At 42.7% G+C, this 25,945-nt stretch overlaps 1 protein-coding gene across 2 annotated transcripts in view; it reads left to right on the forward strand.

The window, feature by feature from the left end:
• Positions 1-25,945, forward strand: part of cacna2d3a (calcium channel, voltage-dependent, alpha 2/delta subunit 3a) — a 303,523-nt gene that overhangs the window by 142,882 nt on the left and 134,696 nt on the right. For both annotated transcript variants that reach the window (XM_061980175.1, XM_061980183.1), the window contains one exon: positions 12,409-12,571. In XM_061980175.1, coding sequence (XP_061836159.1) covers positions 12,409-12,571 — 163 coding nt within the window. The remainder of the gene's footprint in view (positions 1-12,408; positions 12,572-25,945) is intronic.

Raw genomic sequence — 25,945 nt, forward strand, 5'->3', positions numbered from 1 at the left:
AATCCATTCCAACTTGAAAATAAAGGTTAGCAAAAGCCAGCTAACAATAGAGCCAATTGGAGGCGCTTTATTCCGCCTATAAAGCACTCTTAAAAACCTCCATCAACGTTTTATACACAAGCTGTAGGTATATATGTAATGTAGTAACAGAAACAATTTACAATAACATGTAATATTTCCGTTTTCTGATCATTTTAAGGTTACAGTGCATCCGGAAAGTATTTTTTTCCACATTTTGTTATGTTACGGCCTTCTTCCATATGGAATATATTCATTTTTGTCCCCAAATGTTTACACACAATAACACATACCGTATTTTTCGGACTATAAGTCGCAGTTTTTTTCATAGTTTGGCCGGGGGTGCGACTTATACTCAGGAGCGACTTATGTGTGAAATTATTGACACATTACCGTAAAATATCAAATAATATTATTTAGCTCATTCACGTAAGACACTAGATGTATAAGATTTCATGGGATTTATCGATTAAGAGTGACAGATTGTTTGGTAAACGTATAGCATGTTCTATATTTTATAGTTATTTGAATGACTCTTACCGTAATATGTTATGTTAACATATTATGTTAATGTTAACGTAACATTACGTTAACATAAACAACTGAGAACAGGCACAATCTCAGTTGGTTATTTATGCGTCATATATCGTACACTTATTCAGCCTGTTGTTCACTGTTCTTTATTTATTTTAAATTGCCTTTCAAATGTCTATTCTTGGTGTTGGGTTTTATCAACTAAATTTCCCCCAAAAATGCGACTTATACTCCAGTGCGACTTATATATGTTTTTTTCCTTCTTTATTATGCATTTTCGGCAGGTGCGACTTATACTCCTGTGCGACTTATACTCCGAAAAATACGGTAATTACAATGTGAAAAAGTTTTTTTGTCGAAATTTTAGAAAATGTATAAAAAATAAAACATTTAACAGTGTGGAAAATGATTTGACAAGCAAATACTGCCATTTACAAATGCATGACATCAGAAGAGAAAACAAGTACTGAGGTTAAAAAAAAAAAAAAAAAGAAAGCTCAACAGAAAGAGAATATAAATTAAATAAAACAGACAAAAAAAATATGACATTTGGAATAAAATGTAGCAATAATTCAACTGCACATAAAGTTTAAACGTCACCTTCTGTTCTGTTTTTTCAAATAGGGAACTGGAATATGCTTCCACCACACTCCTCATCCTGTCCTTTTCTCTGGCCCACATTGAGTGGGTGCTGATGGTGTGTATGTGATCTTTCCACATTAAAGATCAGGTTAACACCACGATCAGAGACTGCATTAATGGCACTAGGCACTTCTTCACTGTACTACTGTAATGGCATAATTGACTTACTTCACACATACACCCACACATTAACGCACACACACACACACACACACACACACACACACACACACACACACACACACACACACACACACACACACACACACACACACACACACACACATTATAACACAGACAGATGCAGACACACTTATTCACACACCCACACTCTAACACTGCTGAAACTAATACTGTAGGCTAATGGGTGCAATTTTCATCAAAATTAAAGTATGCTTGCTGTGCATTTAAATAAGTCTATTAACAGCCTCATTAACCATTGTTTAATGTACTTCTTTCATCTCACTTTTTTATTCCTTTTACTTCTGAAAAATAACTAAAACTATAGTGGCTGTGTTTAAAAGTGAAAAGGCACAATAGAAATGAACTTGATTTAGGGACTGAGAGTCATTGTACTCCCCCAGGATATTTTTTGTTTTATTTTTTGTTTGATACATGCTTACAGTTTTTTACATCATTTACCCATTTTCTACCACTTGTCCATGGCCGTAACAACCGATGTCCTCGGTATTTTTTATCAGTGACAAAAAGAAGATGATATAACTGACTGCAAATGTACTTTGTGTAGCACATCGTGTGCACTGTACAATATCATGCGGTAGATTGATTGATTGATTGATTGATTGAGAAGTTTATTGACATCTTAAAGAATTGAATCATGTAATGCTTTAAAAAGGCAAACGAATGGCACAAAAAGCCAAAAGGCTTGTTTCCATTGTGGTCCATATCATCCTCTCTCAATATACGATCTTTGGTCATGCACAGCCCGCTACAACTCCAACAATGTAATGCAATGAAGTCCACGTTCACTTTAAAGATCATCCCATCAGAAATGTGCTGCCAACATAACATTAACAATAAATCATACTTATGTAACTAATGTTGGATTCACCCGAATTAAATTGATGTGAAATGCTGTCGGTATAATAACGTTGTCGTTAGCGATCAGTGTGGGGGGTTGGATGACGAAGCACATTAAACATGTAAATTATTGAATGACAAGGCGCGTCATATAAAATTTTAGCCCAAACTTATTCCTGGCCACATCATGCTCTGTCACTGATTAGAATATGAACACACATTTTCAGCATTCATTTCCGGTGGTTACGTGGCAGTCATTAGTACTTGCAAAGCAGAGGTCTCAGGTTTGAAACCCGGCTGCGGTATAATTTTTGGTGCGGTTTTTAAATGTATGTTTAATGATGTTAAAATTGTGTAACTTGTATAATATATATTATTAAATATACATAATAAAAGCATTCATTGAGGTAGAACTACCACGTTATATTATCTAACACCCCACTTTTTTATTATTAATATGGTGCTGGGATACCTATGATTTTACCCTTTCAAAACTTCTCTGAGACCACCATTTTTTGACCTCGGTATTTGTCAAATCCCAGTTACGACCTAGTTCCAAGAACAACTCTTCCCTCAACCACGACCACCGTCGCTCGCCTGCGACATGAAGCTATCAAGCCAAATATTAGAGTCCATGAACAATTTTTTCAACGTTTAGATTTTGTGTTGATTTATATACAAATGTAAACAATGGCATGTGCTAAGGCAGTAATACTGTATATGAAACAACAAGGTGGCAGCAAAGAAGGACTTCCCCATGTATCCCATCTCTATCACACAGGAAAAACTTGCCAGGTTAACAGCAGATTTGTCATGTCTGTATTATCATGTTTTGTTTTAAGTCATGTTTTGTTTAGTTTCTGTCTTTTCACTCCCTTGTCTGGTCACCATAGCAACCATTAGTTTTCACCTGTCACGTCACGCACCTGTTTCACGTTTTGAGTCACGCACCTGCTTTCACTAATCATGTCCATAGTATTTAAGTTCATTCATTTTCTGTTGTTCGGCCTGACGACCTCACCCCATATATGCTTTTGCACACCCTTATGATCCTTGCTGCTCTTTTTTCATGCCGGTTCCATGCCAAGTAAGTTTTTGTTTATCAAGCCACAGTTTATGTTTTTTTTAATTGTTCATAGTTTCCGCCACTGTGCGCGCTTTGGTTTGATCCTTTTTTGTAGTTCTAGTGTTTCAATAAATCATGTACCTTCATTCCCGTCTCGCCCGTGCCAACTTTCCGTTGCATCCCGGAAAAGCAAACTCCCAAGATCAAGTCCTGACAGTAGGTCGTCAGCAGACCCGCTTTTCCGCACCTAAGTTGGCCGAGTTGGACATTTTCGACGAGGTTTCTTGGGCGGTCCTGTGCGCGATGGAGAAGGAAACGCGGCGCTACTCCTCCATGGAGTATAGAGACTTCATTTGGTCCGAGGACGACACAGTGTCACCTCAGCCACGGAAGCGCCGCCAAAGACGAAGGACGTCAGGAAGAACTTCCGCGAGCCTGCAGGACACGCCGCTCCCACATGCCCCTCTCCCTCCGGGCGGAAGCAAGCAGCAGCTTGACGTCAAAAACCAGGATTTTTTTTTTCTGAATTCTTTTTCTTTTAATTCCCCGCTCCCCAGGACTCAAGCCACACCCAAGACACAAAACAAATTTTTTTCACCCACTCAATCCCAGGTACAAGAAAGACAATTTGGACAATTTAATGGGGAAGTTTCTGCCCTCCTCCGCCCACCCCTACAGAGAGTTCCAGACCGCAGGGAGCGCGTCTGGTATCCGCCCCTTGAGGGGGGGGGCTAGGGCTGGGAATTGTTCAGGTGGGGTGGCTCAGCATCACCATGTCAAGCCACAGCCTCCCTCACGGCCGCCACCACCAGTCTTCCGACCTGTCAAGCCACAGCCTCCAGCACGACCGCCCTCACCAGTCTTCCGACCCGTCAAGCTACAGCCTCCAGCATGACCGCCCTCACCAGTCTTCCGACCCGTCAAGCCACAGCCTCCAGCACGACCGCCCTCACGAGTCTTTTACCATGCCAAGCCGCAACCCCCAGCTAGACCACCTCCACCTGCACCAAGGCTAGCACCAGTAGCTGCACCACGGCTAGCGCCAAGGCTAGCACCAGAGCCACGGCTAGCACCTGTCGTTGCTCCACGGCTAGCACCAGTAGCTGCACCACGGCTAGCGCCAAGGCTAGCACCTGTCGCTGCTTCACGGCTAGCACCAGTAGCTGCACCACGGCTAGCGCCAAGGCTAGCACCAGAGCCACGGCTAGCACCAGTAGCTGCACCAGGGCTAGCGCCAAGGCTAGCACCTGTCGCTGCTCCACGGCTAGCACCTGTCGCTGCTCCACGGCTAGCACCTGTCGCCGCACCAAGGCTAGCACCTGTCGCCGCACCAAGGCTAGCACCAGCTCCATGTCAAGACCAAGACCCTCCACGCCAAGTCCAAGACCAAGACCCTCCACGCCAAGTCCAAGACCAAGACCCTCCACGCCAAGACCAAGACCCTCCACGCCAAGACCAAGACCCTCCACGCCAAGTCCAAGACCCTCCACGCCAAGTCCAAGACCCTCCACGCCAAGTCCAAGACCAAGACCCGCCATGCCAAGACCAAGACCAAGACCCGCCATGCCAAGACCAAGACCAAGACCCGCCATGCCAAGACCAAGACCAAGACCCGCCATGCCAAGACCAAGACCCGCCATGCCAAGACCAAGACCAAGACCCGCCATGCCAAGACCTAGACCTAGACCAAGACCAAGACCCGCCATGCCAAGACCAAGACCCGCCATGACAAGACCAAGACCCGCCATGCCAAGACCAAGACCCACGCCAAGACCAAGACCTATACCAAGACCCACGCCGAGCTTCGCCGCCTGACGCGCCACGCCGAGCTTCGCCGCCTGACTCACCACGCCAAGCCACGCCTGCCACGATGACGACGCGCCTGCCTCCTCGTCGGCCACGGATATGGCCGCTACCTGGTCGCCCGCCACGCCAAGTGCGCCCACCTCCCAGTCGGCCACGAATGTGGCCATTCCCTGGGCGCCCGCCTCGCCTGCTGCAGCGGCGTTCCACTCGCCGCCGCCACCTAATTCTGCCCCGGTGGATACGGGGACACGTGGTCTGGCGACCCACCGCCATGTCCCCCTCCCGCCCTCCCATGACTTTTGTTAAGTTTTTTTTCTTGGACATCTGGTATCTGTCCTTAAGGGAGGGGCTCTGTCATGTCTGTATTATCATGTTTTGTTTTAAGTCATGTTTTGTTTAGTTTCTGTCTTTTCACTCCCTTGTCTGGTCACCATAGCAACCATTAGTTTTCACCTGTCACGTCACGCACCTGTTTCACGTTTTGAGTCACGCACCTGCTTTCACTAATCATGTCCATAGTATTTAAGTTCATTCATTTTCTGTTGTTCGGCCTGACGACCTCACACCCCATATACTGTATGCTTCTGCACACCCTTATGATCCTTGCTGCTCTTTTTTCATGCCGGTTCCATGCCAAGTAAGTTTTTGTTTATCAAGCCACAGTTTATGTTTTGTTTAATTGTTCATAGTTTCCGCCACTGTGCGCGCTTTGGTTTGATCCTTTTTTGTAGTTCTAGTGTTTCAATAAATCATGTACCTTCATTCCCGTCTCGCCCGTGCCAACTTTCCGTTGCATCCCGGAAAAGCAAACTCCCAAGATCAAGTACTGACAAGATTTTACTACTTCTGGCGCTGACCTAAGACAACCATATGTGACCAAAGGATGAACAAATATATGACAGTACTAAGACTTTAGCAGCCATAAACATTTGGCTTCCACAGCTGGGGTGCCCAAAGTGTGGCACAGGGGCCATCTGTAGTCCTTAACTCATTTGTCATTGGCTCTTGCACATTACAAAAAGAAAACAAACGCAAACATTGGGAAAACAGCAAGAAGCACAATGAAAAACAAATACAAATTTTGACATCAGCCAATAACAGCAACACAAAGCTTTGTCTTTTAAAAACGACAACAAAATATAATACATTTTATATATATATATATATATATATATATATATATATATATATATATATATATATATATATATATATATATATACATATACATATACACACATGCATATATATACATATATATATATATATATATATATAATAGGGCTGTCAAACTATTAAAATATTTATCACGATTAATTGCATTGTTCACAGTTAACGCAAAATTAATCGCAATTAATCACAGATATACATAATTTTTCATCATTAATAAGTGTACCGTGACAGATAATTTTCAAGTTTTAACACTATGAACAGACAATTAATTTCCTTTAATGAAACATATTTTAAACTTTATGCTTTTTAAACAGCTCATCACAAATAGGACTATCATCATTTAATGACAATATTTATAACAAAAAAATGCCAACTGTGTGTTGTTGTTTTGCCAGATTTTGTAGAAATACAGAATTTGTATTCCTGCTTTAGGAGCACTTGCATTCAGAGGAGGAGCTAAACTTCATTGTTTAAAGAACAGTTTCATGCATAAATAACACAGAATGTGGATTGTTATGTTCATGCTTTAATTGTCGAAGATGTTTGGTAATATCCATCCATCTATTTTCTATCGCTTGTCAGTTTTGGAGTCGCGGAGGGGGCTGGAGCCTATCCCAGCTGTAATCTGGGATATTTCTACCCGAATAAATTATTCTTATATTCTGTACATTACATGTTGTACAGGTTAATGGTCTTTATATTTCTGCATCGCAATGTTTGAACCTTCCCTATTATTTAATAAAATGTAATTTTCAGCCTGCTAATCATTTTGTAATTGAGGACTCAACCACAACATGTTATAAAATAATTTACACATATTCCTCAACTGATGTACTCGCATTTATTTAGGTGCAAATATCACAGAATAATATTACAAAACATTTCTGGCAAATAGGGATGGGTACCTTTCACATTTAAATCGATAAGAGAATCAATACCGGTACTCAAATGTACCAAGTTTTGGTACTTTTGTGTGTGTTCATGTGGAAAAAAAGTGTATTTGTGTAATAATGAAATCTGAACATTTTTAAATGTAACATATTTATTTATCTTTATCGATCGATCAATAAATATATCAAAATAATATCCAATTATTTGTACAGTAACATGTTTGCAATTGTTTTGCAATTTTCTTCAACATAAAAACACTTAACTACAACATTGCAGTGTTATTTTCTTAGTATTGCACAAAATAAAACCCGGCTCCATGATCGGGGTTCATGGAAGCAATTAAGGCAATTAAGTTAAAAACAAATAAGCAAAAGAGGATGAAGTAAAAATAAAGACCTTTCTTTTTTCAAAAGTATTAAACTGCAAATGAAAGTGAAGCAAAAACTTACAAAAACTACAGTACAGTACGAGGAACTGAGCTGATTATGATAACTATTGATAGTTAAAATGCAAAGCTAACATATTCTTATACAGTAGGCTTTTTACCTGGAGCAGACGTAGAGGACAGATGATGTCGCTGTTATTGTCTGTTATTGTGAGGCTCAAGGAGCACACAAATAGCTTATTTTTAAGGTCAAAACTGTTAAAAGTAGGTAGGTAGGTAGGTCTTTATTGTCATTACTCAAGTACAACAAAACGTTGTTTTCAGCACAAACCCGTTCAAGATTAGACAAACAAACAGTGTACAGGGTTACAGAACAGGAACGCTGATGGGTCGCCACAAGACGCCCTGTAAAATATGGTAAAAAGGTAAACGATGGGGAAGGATGAGTAAAACAATAGAATCTACACTGGACTCCTGAGGGGGCCCAGTCTGGAGTGGGAAAAAACCTCCATAGCAAAGCACATATGCATATTACAACATACATCTCGAGACTAGCAACAGAGGGGGGTAAGTGGGGGCCACCGTGGCAGGCTGCAGCTCTTCAGGCGCTGCCCAGCCGTCCATCACCCCTAAGGGATTCGCGTCTAGGGCATTGGATGGGGGGTGGGGTATGTGTGTGTGGCGTATATTTTTTGTGGATGCATGTATGTGTGTAAGCCTGCCGCGTGTTTGTTTCGCAGTCTTGGTGTCCTGCAGTCGCTAGTCCAAAGTCAACAACAACAGGTGTGTGTCCATGAGAGACAAGAAGGGAGTTTGTTGTGTCTTCGCCGCACTGTCCTTCGGGAGAGTCTCGAAGCCAGGGAAACAATCCAAGTTAAAATGTTTTGTATGCGAGTGAAAATAAAATTTGCTTTTCACTCTAAATTGTCTATGACTAGTCCTCAAAATTCATCCTGCGGGGCAGACAGTCCGATGTTATCCAAATCACAAGAGTGTCCACAGTTCTTCCCGCGTCCTCCAATCATTTGTGGCAGCTTTGAGGTACTCTGAAGACTGCCAGCAACTTCCAATTTGTCGACAAACCACCGCAACGCTTACTCCAATCAGCAGATGTCCTGTTGTCATAATTCAGAATAGGTGTATATCTTCACGTCCTCGACTGTAAGGGTCGCCAGGCACGCGGCACCTCTTCTCCCAAGAGTCCGTTGTGTGTCCAGCAACAACCGCTCTGTCACGACAAGCAGGTTCCCCCACACCAAGGATCTTGTCAATTTTGTTGAGGCCAGTTAAATAGTTCCAATGTTTAGATTTGGAGAGCAGTGCAAAAAGAGGCAACAAGAAAGTTAAGACAAGACAAGACAAAGAAGCAATTAGGAGAGATAAGGGAGAGGAAAGGGGAGCGCCCGCCCTTGAAGAGTGCCAGTGAGAAATTTCCTGATTTAGTAGAATATTTGACAGGGCTTATCATGTTTAAAGCAAGAAGTTATCAATTGCCTACAAATAGTGTATTTACAGAAAGAGATGTGGAGTATAAAATATATACACGCTTCAGCACTTACCCCAAAAGTTTTTGTGTCTGAGTCTGTGGGGTGAAAATATGGAGCAGCGATGTGCTCAAACACTGTTCAAACATTGAGCATTTTAAGAACAAATCTAGTTTTTTGGTTCGGTATAGTGAGGTCTCGGCTTGTTTTGAATGGGAGTATGAATGTACTTTATGATATATTGAGGTAATTGTAAGCACATTGTTCTGGGCAAATCGAGTTATGTGGATCCAGATGAATGTGATAAAATGTGGTTCAGAGGAAACCGGATATTAGTTAAAGTTAACTATATAAAAAAGGGGGGGTTAAAAATGTTTATACTTCTTCCCATTACCCTTTTGATATGTGTTTAATTTTTTTTTTTTTTTACTTTTCTTAATTTAATTTTTTTTTTTGTGAAATAATAATATTGCCATTGAGCACACGGCTGTTCTTTGGAGATATGTATGTATGTATATTATGTACGACATGTATGATATGGAACTGACTATGACATACTCAATAAACAATAACATTTTTGATTCTCAAATGTTAACGCCATTTCTTCAGATCTGCGAAACGCAGGAGTTACAGCCGTACATCTAACTTGGCTGCACTCTTCAGCCAGGAAAACAATCCTGTGTTCAACCAGGTGCTTCCTCAAATTGGAAGTATTCGCCACTTGCCTTGATTTTTGCGAGTGTAATCTGCATCGGCATTGCGTTTGGGAAAGACGAGCCACACTTTAGAACGTTTTCTATTTTGCATGGTTGGGTTTTTGTCATGAAACATTGATGCGTTGCAAGATTACAAAGAGCATGTCTGCTTCGAAATCACCTGTTTTCCTCTCAAGTGCGAGCAAGTACTCGCCACTCGCAAGTGCTAATTCAGACAGACGTGTGACGTCATGCGCAACCCAGGCACCAAAACATGGCAACGTGAATCTGTGCCCAGTAGTATCGGCTGGTTTTGGTCGGTGCCAAAAAAGTACCAGATCCGGTTCACTTCCCTTTTGACAAAGCATGATTGTAGTGTAAGACATTTTTATTTTGTAAATGTAGTTAAACCAGATGTATAGCATAGCACTTTTATTTTGAAGCAGAAACAGTGATTGGTTTGAGAAAGCGTCTTGACATGTTTTGATGTTGGATCGACTGTTTGCAATAAAATTAGTCTCCTTTCCACTTCCTGCCAACCGTCTTTCACTTCTGGTGAGCCTTTATGTCATCTTACCTACTAAATCAGTCACAGCAACAAATCTTAATGTTATGTTATCACTGCACTTTAGCTGTAATCTGAACATGGAAGTGAAGCACCACCCACCTTTTTCGACACGCGCAGCAGACGTTTGCTGCAGGGTTGTCGCATCTTCTCGCAGCGAAAACAAGTCCTTTCTTGTCGGGAGAAAAAATTGCCATGGCTTTGAACCTGATATTTCCATAAGGTAGCCTTTCTGCTGCCTGCAGCCTATTTCTGCTCGCTTGTGGCTCATCAGAAGCAAGTGAACTGCAGCCACTACGGCACCGCCCGAGGGTCAAAAAGGACGCGTGTGCATTAATCGGCTGTTAAAAAAATAATTTAAATATATAGTTAACGCGTTATTATCGCGTTAACTTTGACAGCCCTGGTATGTATATATATATATATATATATATATATATATATATATATATATATATATATGTATATATATATATATGGTTTTTGGGTAATGACAATGTCTGTGCACGTGCCTGTCTAGCCTAATGAGGGACAAGCGGTCTAAAAAATGGAATTACTAGATTTACCACGTTAAGTGCACATGTGGTGTTGGGGTTCTATGGTAAACTATTTCACAGGGAGAAAAAATATGTTCCGAATTTAAAACTGTTTGTTTTGTTTTTGTCAGGCTTGTCCCTGACAGTTTGGTCATGTTTTAGTTGTTCCTGTGTCTGTCTTTATTTCCTGTTAGGGCTCTTATTTTGTCTTTATTTCCTGCTTGTATCCCTGAGTGTTTTTTCCCCTCAGCTGTGGCTGATTGGCACCGGGCCACACCTGGTGTCAATCAGCCAGCTGCTATTTAGATCTTGCTTTGTCCTCCAGTCAGGGCTGAATTGTTGTCGCCACTACCTGTCATTAATACTTGTCGTTGTAGCTGTGTCTACTTCTGTTCACTCTGCTCATGTCATAGTTCCTTCGTGTCAGAGTAAGTGTTTTTGTTTCTTGTCCACAGTTAGCCTTTGTGCTAGTTTTTGTTCTTAGCCAAGTTTGTTCTCCGCCTTGTGCGCGCCTTTTGTTTGTACCCTTTTGTTTGTTCAATTAAATCATGTTTTCCTGCTCAATGCCTGCCGCCATCTTGGGGTTCGTCACCTACACTCTCTGACAATTTTCAGCCCAAGAAAACAACCTTCAATCATGTTGTCACAGCTCGAGCCGCATTACTGTAACAATGACACCAGAGAACAGTATTATTCCCTGAGTCGGGGAAAAAGAAAACCACCCATTATGTCAAAGCAAATCATGTGCATCCTCCGAAAAAAAGACAGAGATAAATCATTTGGATTTAAACAACACATAAAATGCAAACCTAATTCTGATTTAACTGACGTGATTTAAAATGAGTTTTAAAATTAGAACACTCACTTTTCTCCTGTCTTGAACACAGACAGCTTTATAGGTCAGTCTAGCAATAATGGCTGCACTGCACTAATGAGTTACCAATGATCCATAAACTTCTCTCTGCAATGGCTTTTCCTGACTGGATTTCACAAGATGAAATGAGTGGTGGCACAAGTCATTAAAAAAATGGGATTTGGACTGAAAGAAGGTCTTCTTACATATTTTCCTTTTTTGTGTATGTTTGAGTCAAATCCATCAAAACAAAGTCATACGCATGGATTGTGTTGCATTTATTGTAAAATATATTTCTAAACTCTTATGTTGTGTTCTCCCTCGCAGCCATTGGAAGTATCATAGAATTCACAGCCTGAGGGGTGCAGGGAGCCATGTGCTCTATATTTATCTTGCTCGATAATTTATTAAGTCTTTCCAGTATGCGGAGAACTAAAAATACAGCAAAAAACAGGGCACCACACGCAGCATGTTGATAGGGAGAGCATGTGCAGAAAGGCAAAAGAGAAGTTGTGTTGACTCAGCATTTTTCCACATTAACATCTCGCATGTCCAGAATGATTCAGATTACATCAGTAGGTAAACTATTCTGACTCAGCATTTCTGTGACTGGGAAATCTTGTTCAATGATACCGGGTGTGACATATTGGACAGGATGCATGTTTTCAATTATTGCATTTGATGACGATACCCCACTTTTTGTCTCTCTCTCCCCCCAGTATGAATACTTCAATGCAGTGCTGATCAATGAAGTGGATGACCTGGGGAACAATGTTGACCTGGGAGGAGACTTCATCCTACAACCCAATGACCACTTTAACAACTTGTCAGTCAATCTTAGCCTCAGCGTTGTCCAGGTGCCCACGAACATGTACAACAAGGGTATGCTCCAAACCACCGTTTGCAACCATTTTCTCCACACTATGTTTATAGAGAGATATGTGCCTTCAACTGTAATGTTTACAATGTTTGCTGATCAGAAAATTGTTTTGTGCAGTCACTCATGTAAAATGATGCTGGTTTTCAGAAGGCTGTGTGCCTTTGTCTCCAGTTTGACTTTATCAAGTGTAACACTTTGGACTATCCCTGTCACATACCGACTTAATTAGTGGTTTAAGAACATCAAATGCTTGTCTAATTCACCTTTCACTCAGTCAAACAAGGCCTGGAACAGTGTTCAGTGGACAGACCCAATGTAACAGGGGCTTAAATCAGCTACGAATAAATTATATTAAGAGAGGGCAAGAATTAGAAAGAAAGTAGGTTAAGTCAGACTGATGGAAGACCAAAGCAACAGTTTAATTACTGCAAAGTGATAGAGGAAAAAAGACTGACAGAATGAGATTGAATGAAATGGAAAGGAACTGAATGAAAATGCTACGAGAGCGAGACTGGCAGGGTAATGCAAGGAGAGGAAGCGTAATCTTCATTTGATTCACTGGCAAATGAATAGCAGGGAGAGCGCTTGGAGACATTTTAAATCCTCAGGCGTTGTTCACTGGTAGCAAGAATGGGGATGTATTTGCCGTGACTGCAGGGAGCTTGTTTGGTGGGCGACATCTTGCCCGTGCAAGAAAAAAAAAAAAAAGAGTAAGAGGCTTGTGTTTCATTCAAGCACCTATTTGTTGACGTTTGGACAGCGTGTCTTCAATTAGAGATTGTAACTATTTTGGTAAGGATAAAAAAATACAAATCCTCCTTCTGTTTTACTTGTATATGAGGTGAGGAGAAATACAACTATACAGTACACTTCCATGAGTATGAAAAACAAGGGCGAAAACATAGTAAAACAAGATTACGTAAAGGCATTTTCTATATGTATTTGTTCAAACCTGTCTATGCATGTGGTTATGGTGGTCCCAGTTCAGATTCAAACAAGATTAATCATGAATTGCTATCCAAACTGCAAATTGTTAAACTCCAAATAGGTCTCCTCTCCAATCCCTGAATGTGACGCGTATCAAGCTTGCTTCCAAAAGACTAATTCATTCATAGCTTATTGGTATGGCTAATGACAGCACAACAACGATGACAACATAGGAAATGTTAAAGAACGTCTTATCTACTTTTCTGTCTGCACTTGATATGTCGGTCTACAGTGTCCACATCCTCGCTAGCTTTTAAAATTTTTTTTATTGATATAGATGAATATACTTGCTATATAACCTACAGCTTCATTATTACCAACAGCTGTCACCTATACAGCTACTACTATTGGCAGAAGACACTACTGCATTCTGCTAAGAGGAAAATACACAGGGAATAATGAATAAAGTTATGGTGGAATTGAGCAGAGTAAAAAGATGATTTAATAACATTTTGCGTATCGTTCACAATCATTGTGAGAGACAAGAAGACAAACGTTTTTTGTTTTTTTTTGCTTTCTAACTTGTACAATTAGGCCCGTTCTCGGTGGCTAGCAATGCAGCAAATGGAAGCAATAAATTATACCACTATATCAGTTTAAAAATGCATTTAAAAAACGTTCGGTAACCTGTATAATAACCAAGCTGTAGCGACATTGTTATTGTAAGAGCGAACACTGAGGAACCCTTTTTCTAGCGTACTAACACATGGGCATGTTTCGGTATTAGCCGTAAAAAGCTAACTACGGCAAGAGATGAGCTAGCTTCTACAATAACACAAAACACGTTTGAGTTTGTAATGCACAACACTGCAATACGACACCAAATTGTACTCATTGAAAAACATGAACAATCTTATTACAGCATCTGTAAAGTAGCCAAACAGCGTATGTACTGTAGTTGTATTACCACAGATAACGTGTATCATGATCGATATTAAAGTGACTCACTGGATAGACAGTTGCTCGTCTGGTCGAGCTGTTCAGGGATGTTCCCTGCTGGTTTTGGGTAAGCAATCAATTTATGTCAAAATAGCTTGGGTACATGTTCCATATTTATAGCCGCAACATCACTTTCATCCCCCTCTCCCGGCTTCTGTCTACTCCTACGTCTCACTCTTCCTTCGTGCTGGCTTCTATAAGCAGCAGTATATTTAGCTTCAAAAGTAAATGTAAATCCTCATTTGTCCAAAAATAGTTGTTTTTCTTGTCTGTTACCAAGTCTGCCATGATTAGAACACACATGTTGCCAGACGTCAGACGTGCGCTGCTATGGAAACAGAAATCAATGCGCGGAAGAAATGATCAAAATACAGTAAATATTGAAGATATTACATGTTGTTATGAACGTTATGTTTCTACATTATATATAGACTCGCATTGTGTATATTAAACGTTGAAGGAGGGTTTGAAATAGTTTTAGAGGGTTTTGAATGCTTCGACGGTGACTCCCATTAGCCCCATCTTTCAAGCATTTTTTTCATAAACTTTAAAATCGTAATAATAATAATAATAATAATACATTTTATTTATAAGGCGCCTTTCTGGGCACTCAAGGACACAGTACAAAATCACAACAATAAAATCAAATTGGATAAAAAAAACAACAACAACAACAAAGAGAAAAGAAAAGATGATTACAATGAATAAGCAGTCAGGAATAGGTGTGTTTTGAGTCTTGATTTGAAGAGGGATATTGAATCTAAGTTGCGAAGGTCTGGTGGCAAAGAGTTCCAAAGATGTGGGGCAGAGCGGCTGAAAGCTTGGGCACCCATGGTGGACAGTTTAAATAAAGGGACAGTGAGATGGATGGAGGAAGAGGATCTTAGGGAACGTGAGGGCGTGGCGACATGGATCAGGTCAGAGAGATATGATGGAGAGAGGTTATGGATGGCTTTGAAAGTGAGGAGAACTATTTTAAAGTGGATACTGTGGCAAATGCAAGAAACACAGCGTTGTTTCTCTCAGGTCTTTATTATAAGACTGCCAACATGAGAAAATACAATAATACAAAATATGCACTTTTATAGTGTGCCCAAGAAGACACACAAACCACACCCATTCTGCTGAGTGTGAGCATGGTCCTAGTGCCCGCCACACAGCCCCCCCCCCCCCCGAACACCCAGACAGCAAGTTATGGGGAAAACTAAAACCTCTCAGGGGGCCTCACTCGCCTGCCGTAACGGCTACAATGTCCATCCTGCGGAGGAGCAGGTGTACCTTGTGGGGCAGAAGAGATATCAGGGCCCGGTGGAGGCGAAGAACATTCAACCCTAACAGATCTTGGAGGGTGACCTCGGCGGGGGACTTGGCCCGGCAGTATTTCTTCACCTGCAACACAATGCGCCGGTTTAAGCCTGTCCAGAGAAACGCATTCCCTGCGCCCGCCCATATCCTGCACAAAGTTTTTAGGACCGCGTTCCAGCACCCTAAATGGGCCATCGTAAGGGGGTTGGAGGGGTGAACGGTGAGCTTCATGACGTACAAAGACAAAACGGGCAGACTTAAGCTCTAACGGCACAAACAACTTAGGGAAACAGTGGTGGACCGGGCCAGGAGCCAAGGACCCCCTCGACAAAAAGGGAAAAGGTCGCGGGGTGCAACCCTCAGGTAAAAATTCCCCTGGGACACGAAGTGGCTGACCGAACACTAATTCAGCGGGGGCCGCTGCGAGATCCTCTTTAGGGGCTGAGCGCAACCCGAGCATAACCCAAGGTAAGCGGTCAACCCAATTGCTATCAACAAGCGCCGCACGCAATGCTGCCTTAAGCGACCGGTGAAAACGTTCACATAAGCCGTTAGCTTGGGGATGGTAGGCTGTAGTACGGTGCACCTGCACACCCAAGGACTGCGCCAACGCTGACCAAAGCTCCGACACAAACTGGGATCCCCTGTCCGAGGTGATATCGGACGGCGTGCCAAAACGCGCAACCCAAGCTGACAGAAACGCGCGAGCAACGTCTACAGAGGCAGTGGAGGAAAGAGGAACTGCTTCTGGCCATCTGGTAGTACGATCTACCATCGTGAGCAAGTGCGTATAACCTTGCGACGGAGGGAGTGGGCCAACAAAGTCCACGTGCACGTGGTCAAACTGCCTGACCGGAATCGGAAATGGTTCGAGGGCCGTCTTAGTGTGCTGGTGGACCTTGGCGCGCTGACATGCCACGCATGCGGCTGCCCACTGCCTAACATCCTTCCTAAGGCCAGGCCAAACAAACTTGGCACCAACCAACTTGACGGAAGCCCGAACGCCAGGGTGCGACAGGGAGTGTATTGCGTCAAAAACCCGGCGGCGCCAGTCTACTGGGACAACCGGCCGAGGGCGGCCAATGGAAACATCGCAGAGGAGGGCGGGACTGCCATCCTGAACCCCCACCTCCTCGAGCACAAGCGCCGTACCTTCAGTTTTTAGTGCACGGATGTCGGGGTCGTCGGGCTGGTCAGCGGCCATTCCCGAAAAATCTAAACCGAGCTGCACGGGACACACGAGTACGCGTGAGAGACAGTCAGCCACAGGGTTGGCCTTACCGGCCACATGCTGAATGTCCGTAGTGAACTCGGAGATGGCCGACAAGTGACGCTGCTGACGGGCTGACCAAGGCTCTGTGACCTTTGACATGGCAAACGTCAGGGATTTGTGGTCAACAAAAGCCGTGAAGGACCGACCTTCCAACAGAAAACGAAAATGGCGTTTTGCAAGATACAGTGCCAACAACTCTCGGTCAAATACACTATACTTCCGCTCGTTATCTCGCAGTTTACGACTGAAGAACGCAAGGGGCTGCCATACATTCGCCACCCGCTGCTCAACCACAGCACCCACGGCGACATCAGACGCGTCCGTTGTCAAAGCCACGGGTGCCGCGGAAACAGGGTGGGCGAGGAGAGCAGCCTCTGCGAGCGCGGATTTAGCCCTATGAAAAGCTTGGACTCGCTGAGGAGTCCATTCGATGGAATCGCTGGCCTTTTTGTTCCGTAAGGCACCATAAAGAGGCTGCATGAGGTGGGCAGCGCGAGGAAGGAATCGATTATAAAAATTAATCATGCCCAAAAATTCCTGCAGAGCTTTGACAGTGGAGGGGCGAGGAAAATCTGCCACCACTTGCACTTTCGAAGGCAAAGGGATCGCACCCAGTGACGAAATACGGTGACCTAAAAAATCGATCTCTGACAGCCCAAACTGACATTTAGAAGGATTGACGATCAGGCCGTGCTCGTCTAGACGCGTGAACACTTGTGTTAGGTGTGCCTGGTGCTCCTCGGCTGAAGGACTCGCCACCAAAATGTCGTCGAGATAAACAAACACAAAATTGAGGCCGCGCAAAACTGAGTCCATTAATCTCTGAAAGGTTTGTGCTGCCCCCTTCAGGCCAAAAGGCATACGCAGGAACTCAAAAAGCCCAAACGGGGTTATTACTGCGGTCTTGGGCACGTCCTCAGCACGCACCGGCACCTGGTGATAACCACGAACTAAGTCTACCTTCGAGAAAATGGCGGCGCCAGCCAGGCGCGCCGAAAAGTCCTGGATGTGCGGAATAGGGTAGCGGTCGTGCGTTGTGATGTTGTTAAGGCGGCGAAAATCCCCACACGGCCGCCAGGAACCGTCTGACTTAGGCACCATGTGCAAAGGCGAGGCCCACGGGCTATTAGAACGCCTAACTATGCCTAAACGCTCCATAGTAGCAAACTCCTCTTTAGCAATGGTCGATTTAGCCGCGTCAAGACGGCGCGCGCGCGCAAAAACTGGCGGACCCACCGTGGGAATGAAATGTTCAACACCGTGTTTAGTGTCCGCGGTAGAAAAAGCGGGAGTGATTAATGACGGAAAATCCGCCAGCAAACGCTGAAAAACGTCACCAGATACCAAATAATTAGCGTGTGTTAACGGTCCAAGTCCCCCCCCGCCTGACATGTAAAAGTTGAAAAAGACACAGCATCAATCAATCGGCGGTTAGCAATATCAACAAGCAGTCCATTAGCACACAGAAAATCCGCGCCAATAATGGGGACCGTGATGGCGGCGATGACAAAATCCCACTGGAATTTGCGTCCATGGAAGCACACAGTCACCAACCTGGAGCCAAAAGTGTCGATTGACGAGCCGTTGGCGGCATTCAGCAGCGGCCCACATCCACCTGTCGCCTTGTCCGCGTCCGTGGCAGGTAACAGGCTGACTTGCGAACCGGAGTCCACCAGGAAACGTCTCCTTGACGATGAGTCGGCGATGAAGAGCAGCTCGCTTGCTTCGCCGGCGCCTACAGCCGCTACTGAACGCCGGCGTTGGGGTTTCCCGGGGCCGTGAAGGAGCATGGAGGAACACACCGTCGCGCTTTGGCGCCAAATCGTTGATGGAAGAAGCACTGGCTCGCTTCGCGCCTTTTCCGGGTAGCGACTCCCGCCACTACCGCTGGGTCCGCGTTCTCCATCGTCTGCAGGGGAGGCGCTTCTACGCTCTGCACGGCAAACCGTCTGGAAGCCAGAAGCACCCGGTCAGCTTCTTCAGCCAAGCCCCGGTAATCGCCGGAGGCCAAAGAAGTGGAGTTAGCTAGCACCGCACGGGCCGCAGGTGGTAGCTGCCGCAAGAAAAGATGCGGGGAAATGAACCCGCCCTCCTCGGAGCCCAGCAGCGACAGCATACTGTCCATTAAATCCACGGCGGTGCTATCGCCCAAACCCGGCAGGGAAAGAAGTCTATCTGCTCTCTCAGCGTCAGTTAGAGTAAATCTCCGAAGTAGAAGATTCTTTAGTGCAGCGTACTTGTCGCGCTGTGGAGGCGTTCGCAACAGCTGCATTGCGCGGCGAGTGGTCGCCTGGTCGAGGGCTGTTACGACCAAGTAATACCGGGAGTCGTCGCCAGCGATTCCTCGCAGGTGGAACAGTGCCTCGATGTGCTGGAACCATGATGCCGGGTCGCTCTGCCAGAACTCCGGAAGCTTTGTCCCCGCGGGTAATGCAGGTTGCTGGAGTTGGGGCGACATGGCCGATGAAGACACTGCTTCCTCTTCTGCGTGAAACATTGTCGGGGTCACCAATGTGGCAAATGCAAGAAACACAGCGTTGTTTCTCTCAGGTCTTTATTGTAAGACTGCCAACATGAGAAAATACAATAATACAAAATATGCACTTTTATAGTGTGCCCAAGAAGACACACAAACCACACCCATTCTGCTGAGTGTGAGCATGGTCCTAGTGCCCGCCACAATACGGTGTTTGATGGGTAGCCAGTGGAGTTGCTGCAGAACAGGGGGGATGTGCTGGATTGAAGGGGTTCTGGTGATTATCCGGGCTGCAGAGTTCTGGAGAAGCTGAAGTTTGTGAAGTAAAAAGAAAAAGACATGTGTGTTCTTGTCTCATAATTATTGTCAACGACAGGCAACATTCCAAAACAAGTGCAGTTCCCATTTATGTAAAACTAATAAAATGTTACTTGGAAATATGAAAAATAGATACTCAAACACAAATACAAATAGATGATGTAGATCGGGGTCTTCAATTTATTCCAGGCCAAGGACCCCCAAATTGAAGGAGAGCTGGAGCCCCACCCACCTGTATATTCTGTATTGAAATAGGATTGTGTTTTAAACTAAATTGATCCGAAAGGTACTTTGTTATTGTGCAATACTAAGATATTAATATAAAACAGTATATTGCTACTAGCTATCTGGCAATTATAGTGCTAATCGCTCGCTAGAAACCAGTGTGTTAATCACTAGCTATCTTAAATGTTAACATGAATATAATCATATAATTAGTCATTCATGTTTGTAGGGTGACCATGCCACTGCCATTTCTAAACTACACCACAGCGTGTTGGATCAATGTTGAAGTGTATATAAAAACATTTACAATTGTGGAAACATTGCAGGGGACTATAAAAAGATCGATTAAACCCCCATGCAGCACCTCTGCGGAGCCCTGTTGAAAACCTCTTTTGTAGATATTGTTATGGAGGAATAAAACACAATTGTAGGAGTGATAGATATTACTGTATACACAAAAACCAGTAAGGTTGGCACGTTGTGTAAATCGTAAATAAAAATAGAATACAATGATTTGCAAATCTTTTTCAACCTATATTCAATTGAATGGACTGCAAAGACAAGATACTTAACATTGGAACTGGAAAACTTTGTTATTTTTTGCAAATATTAGCTCATTTGGAATTTGATGCCTGCAACATGTTTAAAAAAAGCTGGCACACGTGGCAAAAAAGACTGAGAAAGTTAAGGAATGCTCATCAAACACTTATTTGGAACATCCTACAAGTGAAAGGCTAATTGGGAACAGGAGGGTGCCATGATTGGGTATAAAAGCAGCTTCCATAAAATGCTCAGTCATTCACAAACAAGGATGGGGCGAGAGTCACCACTTTGTGAACAAATGCGTGAGCAAATTGTCAAACAGTTTAAGAACAACATTTCTCAACAAACTATTGCAAGGAATTTAGGGATTTCACCATCTACGGTCCATAATGTCATCAAAAGGTTCAGAGAATCTGGAAAAATCACTGCACGTAAGCGGCTAAGCTTGTGACCTTCGATCCCTCAGGCTGTACTGCATCAAAAACCGACATCAGTGTGTAAAGGATATCACCACATGGGCTCAGTAACACTTCAGAAAAACACTGTCAGTAACTACAGTTGGTCGCTACATCTGTAAGTGCAAGTTAAAACTCTACTATGCAAAGCGAAAGCCATTGATCAACAACACCCAGAAACGTCGCCGGCTTTGCTGGGCCCCAGCTCATCTAAGATGGACTGATGCAAAGTGGGAAAGGGTTCTGTAGTCTGACGAGTCCACAGTTCAAATTCTTTTTGGAAACTGTGGACGTCATGGAACAAAGAGGAAAATAACCATCCGGATTGTTATAGGCGCAAAGTTGAAAAGCCAGCATCTGTGATGGTATGGGGGTGTATTAGTGCCCAAGACATGGGTAACTTACACATCTGTGAAGGCACCATTGATGCTGAAAGGTACATACAGGTTTTGGAGCAACATATGTTGCCATCCAAGCAACGTTATCATGGACACCCATGCTTATTTCAGCAAGACAATGCCAGGCCACCTGTTACAACAGCGTGGCTTCGTATTAAAAGAGTGCGGGTACTAGACTGGCCTGCCTGTAGTCCAGACCTGTCTCCCATTGAAAATGTGTGGTGCATTATGAAGCGTGAAATACGACAACGGAGACTCTGGACTGTTGAACAACTTAAGCTGTACATCAAGCAAGAATGCGAAATAATTCCACCTGAAAAGCTTCAAAAATTGCTTTACTTTTTTTTTTTTTTTACTGTTCAGCACCTTTAACTTTCAGTGAAAAAAAAACAAAAAACATTCCACATGCGCTGCAGTTAACAAGCTCCTTCCAGTTTGCAGACCACCATCCTTCCATCCATCCATTTTCTACCGCTTGTCTCTCATGGTGTGCGAAAAAGGCCAATGAGAGCGCAGTCTCTGACGTCACGCTTCACTCAACAAACAGGCACCGCCTTTTAAAGGCACATACTTCGTACTCTTCTCTCATGAAACATCTCTCAACTGCATATACCAGATATATCCATCCAGCCATTTTCTACCGCTTGTCTCTTTTGGAGTCGCGGGGGGGTGCTGGAGCCTATCCCAGCTGCATTCGGGCGGAAGGCGGGGTACACCCTGGAACGATGTTTTTAAAAAGTAACGCGTGAATTACTTTGGTTGGGTGATTGGTGTCCGTTTATGGCAAACATTCATACAATCACATATTTCCAGTTGTTTAATTTCAGCATGTCTGAAAAGAAGTAGGAAGAAGCAGAGCTTATTTATGTCTACCCCTTTTTGTAGCAAAACAGTTTTAACCCATTTGTAACATAACAGTGGATAAATAAATGAGTAAATAAATAAGTAAATATACAATGAGTAAATTAATAAGTCGTACATACATAAATTAACAATAATTGAAAATTCTCATAAATAAATAGTTAAGAAAATGATGGTTCACCTATGAGATGAATAAGATGATATATATTTTTTAATAAAATTACGTTTATCTAGATAATTATTCTTTGTACTTTAACACTTTGTGTTTGAACAGTTTCTTGAACAGGATCCTATTTGTACTATGTTTGACTTCCTTGCTTAATCCATTCCAAAATGTAATTCCACATACTGATATATTAAAGGTCTTAAGTGTTGTACATGCATACAGATGTTTTAAATTAGATTTTTCATTAAAGTTATATTTCTCCTCTTTTGTTGAGAATAATTGTCATACATTTTGGATAGCTGGCTATAATTTGCTTTGTACATAATTTTAGCTGTTTACAAATGCAACAATTAATTTAATTTCAATATTTTTGATTCAATAAGTAAAGGGTTTAAATATTCTCTGTATCCGATATTGTTTTAACTTTACTAATCTTTTTGTAACACTGTTAGTGTATAAGTGTACTTTTGTAATTATTTCCCCATATGTCTACACAACAACTCCGATATAGTGACACTAGCGAGCAGTAGGGAATACGGAGTGATTTTTAGTCCATTTTGCTATATTCATTATTGATGTCTTTCTTGCTACTTTATGTTGTATATTTTTGATGAATAATTAACTACATATATTAAAGAATAAGTTAATTAGTAATCAAATTACTTTTTTTGGGGAAAAGTAATGCATAACTGTAATTAATAACTTCTTAAAGTAATTTTCCAAACACTGTTCATAAGGCTGGCTATAGGGAACAATACATCATTAAATCTAAAACACTGCAATGTGCAGAGCTTGTACACTTCCAAAGCACAAATGTACAAAGCAAACAAATACAGGCTACCAGAAAATATACAAAACCCAAAACCAGTGAAGTTGGCACGTTGTGTAAACCATAAATAAAAACAGAAAGCAATGATTTGCAAATGTTTTTCATTTTATAATTAATTGGATACACTGCAAAGACAAGATATTTATCGTTCGAACTGGGAAACTTTTTTTTTTTTTGCAAATAATCATTAACTTAGAATTTAATGGGAGCAACACATTGCAAAAAAGTTGGCACTGGGGCATTATTACCACTGTGTTACATGGCCTTTCCTTTTAACAACACTCAGTAAACGTTTGGGAACTGAGGAGACCAATTTTTTTAAGCTTTTCAGGTGGAATTCTTTCTTTCTTTCTTTTTTTCTTTAGTTTATTTCGAACATGAACACACTTACATCATAATACATCACACAATTTCATATCATTTCATTTTACATCATGCCCGAAAAGGAGTAGGAAGAAGCAAAGCTTATTTAATCCTACCCCTTTCTCACTTCAAGCGTTTACAAATATATAGAATCATTTACTGACCTTTTATATAATAAAATAACATCTATGAATTAGTATACAACAGTTTTGTAATATGTCATTAATTAATTAATTCAGTCATTATTAACATACTGAGATACTTTCAACCTTATTTTCAATAAGGTTGAAAGTATTTCTCATAATTCTTCTTTTTTGTACTCTGTAAGCACTATTATTTTGAACAACCTCTTAAACTGGATCATATCAGTACAATTTTTAACTTCTTTATTTAATCCATTCCATAATTTAATTCCACATACTGATATGCTAAAAGTTCTAAGTGTTGTACGTGCATATAAATGTTTTAAATTATTTTTTCCTCTAAGGTTATATTTCTCCTCTTTAGTTGAGAAGAATTGTTGTACATTCTTTGGTAGCAGGTTATAGTTTGCTTTGTACATCATTTTAGCTGTTTGCAATTTTACCAAATCACCAAACTTTAATATTTCTGACTTAATAAATAAAGGGTTTGTGTGTTCTCTATATCCAACATAATGTATTATTCTAACTGATCTTTTTTGTAACACGGTTAGCGAATGTAGCGCACATTTGTAGTTATTTCCCCATATTTCTGCACAATAACTCAGATATGGTAACACTAGCGAGCAGTAGAGAATATGCAGTGATTTTTGGCCCAGGACATATTTTGCTTTATTCATTATTGAAATGTTTTTTGCCACCTTTATGTTGTATGTTTTGTATATGAGATTTCCAGTTCATTTGATCATCTATTAATACTCCCAAAAATCTAGTTTTTTTTACCCTTTCTATGTCTACTTCGTCTATTTGTATTTGTGTATGATGCTCTTTTCTACTATTACCAAATAGCATTATTTTAGTTTTACTGAGATTCAAAGATAGTCTGTTTTTGTCAAACCATCTTTTAATTTGTTCATTTCTTCTTGTTGGAGCTATGCCGCGTGCCGTCCTGCTTTAAGACCTCCACCATTGTCCCTGTCCCCAAGAAAGCACGGATCACAGGACTTAATGACTACAGGCCGGTTGCGCTGACATCTGTGGTCATGAAGTCCTTTGAGCGCTAGGTCCTGCCCCACCTCAAGGACATCACCGCCCCCCTCCTGGACCCACTGCAGTTCGCCTACATAGCCAACAGGTCTGTGGATGATGCAGTGAAACTGGCCCTCCACTTCATCCTGGAGCATCTGGACTCCCCAGGAACCTACGCTAAGATCCTGTTTGTGGACTTCAGCTTTGCCTTCAACACCATCCTCCCTGGACTGCTACAAGACAAGCTCTACCAGTTCAGCATGCCCGAGTCCCTCTGCAGTTGAGTCAATGACTTCCTGACAGACCGAAGACAGCACGTGCGGCTGGGAAAGATTGTCTCGGACAGTTGAACCATGAACACTGGTACTCCTCAGGGCTGTGTACTTTTCCCCTGGCTCTTCTCCCTGTATACAAACTGCTGCACCTCCAGTCACCAGTCCGTAGAGCTGCTCAAGTTTGCGAATGGCACTACCCTCATCGGGCTCATCTCGGATGGCGATGAGACCGCCTACAGGAGAGAGGTGGACCGGCTGGCGTCCTGGTGCAGCCTCAACAACCTGGAGCTGAACGCCCAGAAAACAGTGGAGATGATCATGGACTTCAGGAAAGTCACAGCCCCACCATCCCCCCTCACCCTGATTGACTCTCCCACCCCCGTCTCCATTGTGGACTCCTTCCGTTTCTTGGGCACCACCATCACCCAGGACCTCAAGTGGGAGTCGACCATCAGCTCCCTCATCAAGAAGGCCCAGCAGAGGATGTACTTCCTGCGGCAGCTGAGGAAACTTAAGGTGCCGACCGAGATGCTGGTGCAGTTTTACACAGCCATCATCGAGTCCATCCTCACCTCCTCCATCACCGTGTGGTTCCCCGTCGCCACAGTCCAGGATAAGCATCGACTGCAGCGCATCGTACGTGCTGCTGAGAAGGTGATTGGCTGCAAGCTCCCATCCCTCCAGGACCTGTTCTCCTCCAGGACCAGGAGGCGTTTTGGGTCGGATCACAGCTGACTCTTCTCACCCTGGACACAAAATATTCTCCCCTCTCCCCTCAGGCAGGAGACTACGGT

The sequence above is a fragment of the Nerophis lumbriciformis genome, linkage group LG01, assembly GCF_033978685.3.
Source record: "Nerophis lumbriciformis linkage group LG01, RoL_Nlum_v2.1, whole genome shotgun sequence".
In the NCBI taxonomy this organism is placed as follows: Eukaryota; Metazoa; Chordata; class Actinopteri; order Syngnathiformes; family Syngnathidae; genus Nerophis; species Nerophis lumbriciformis.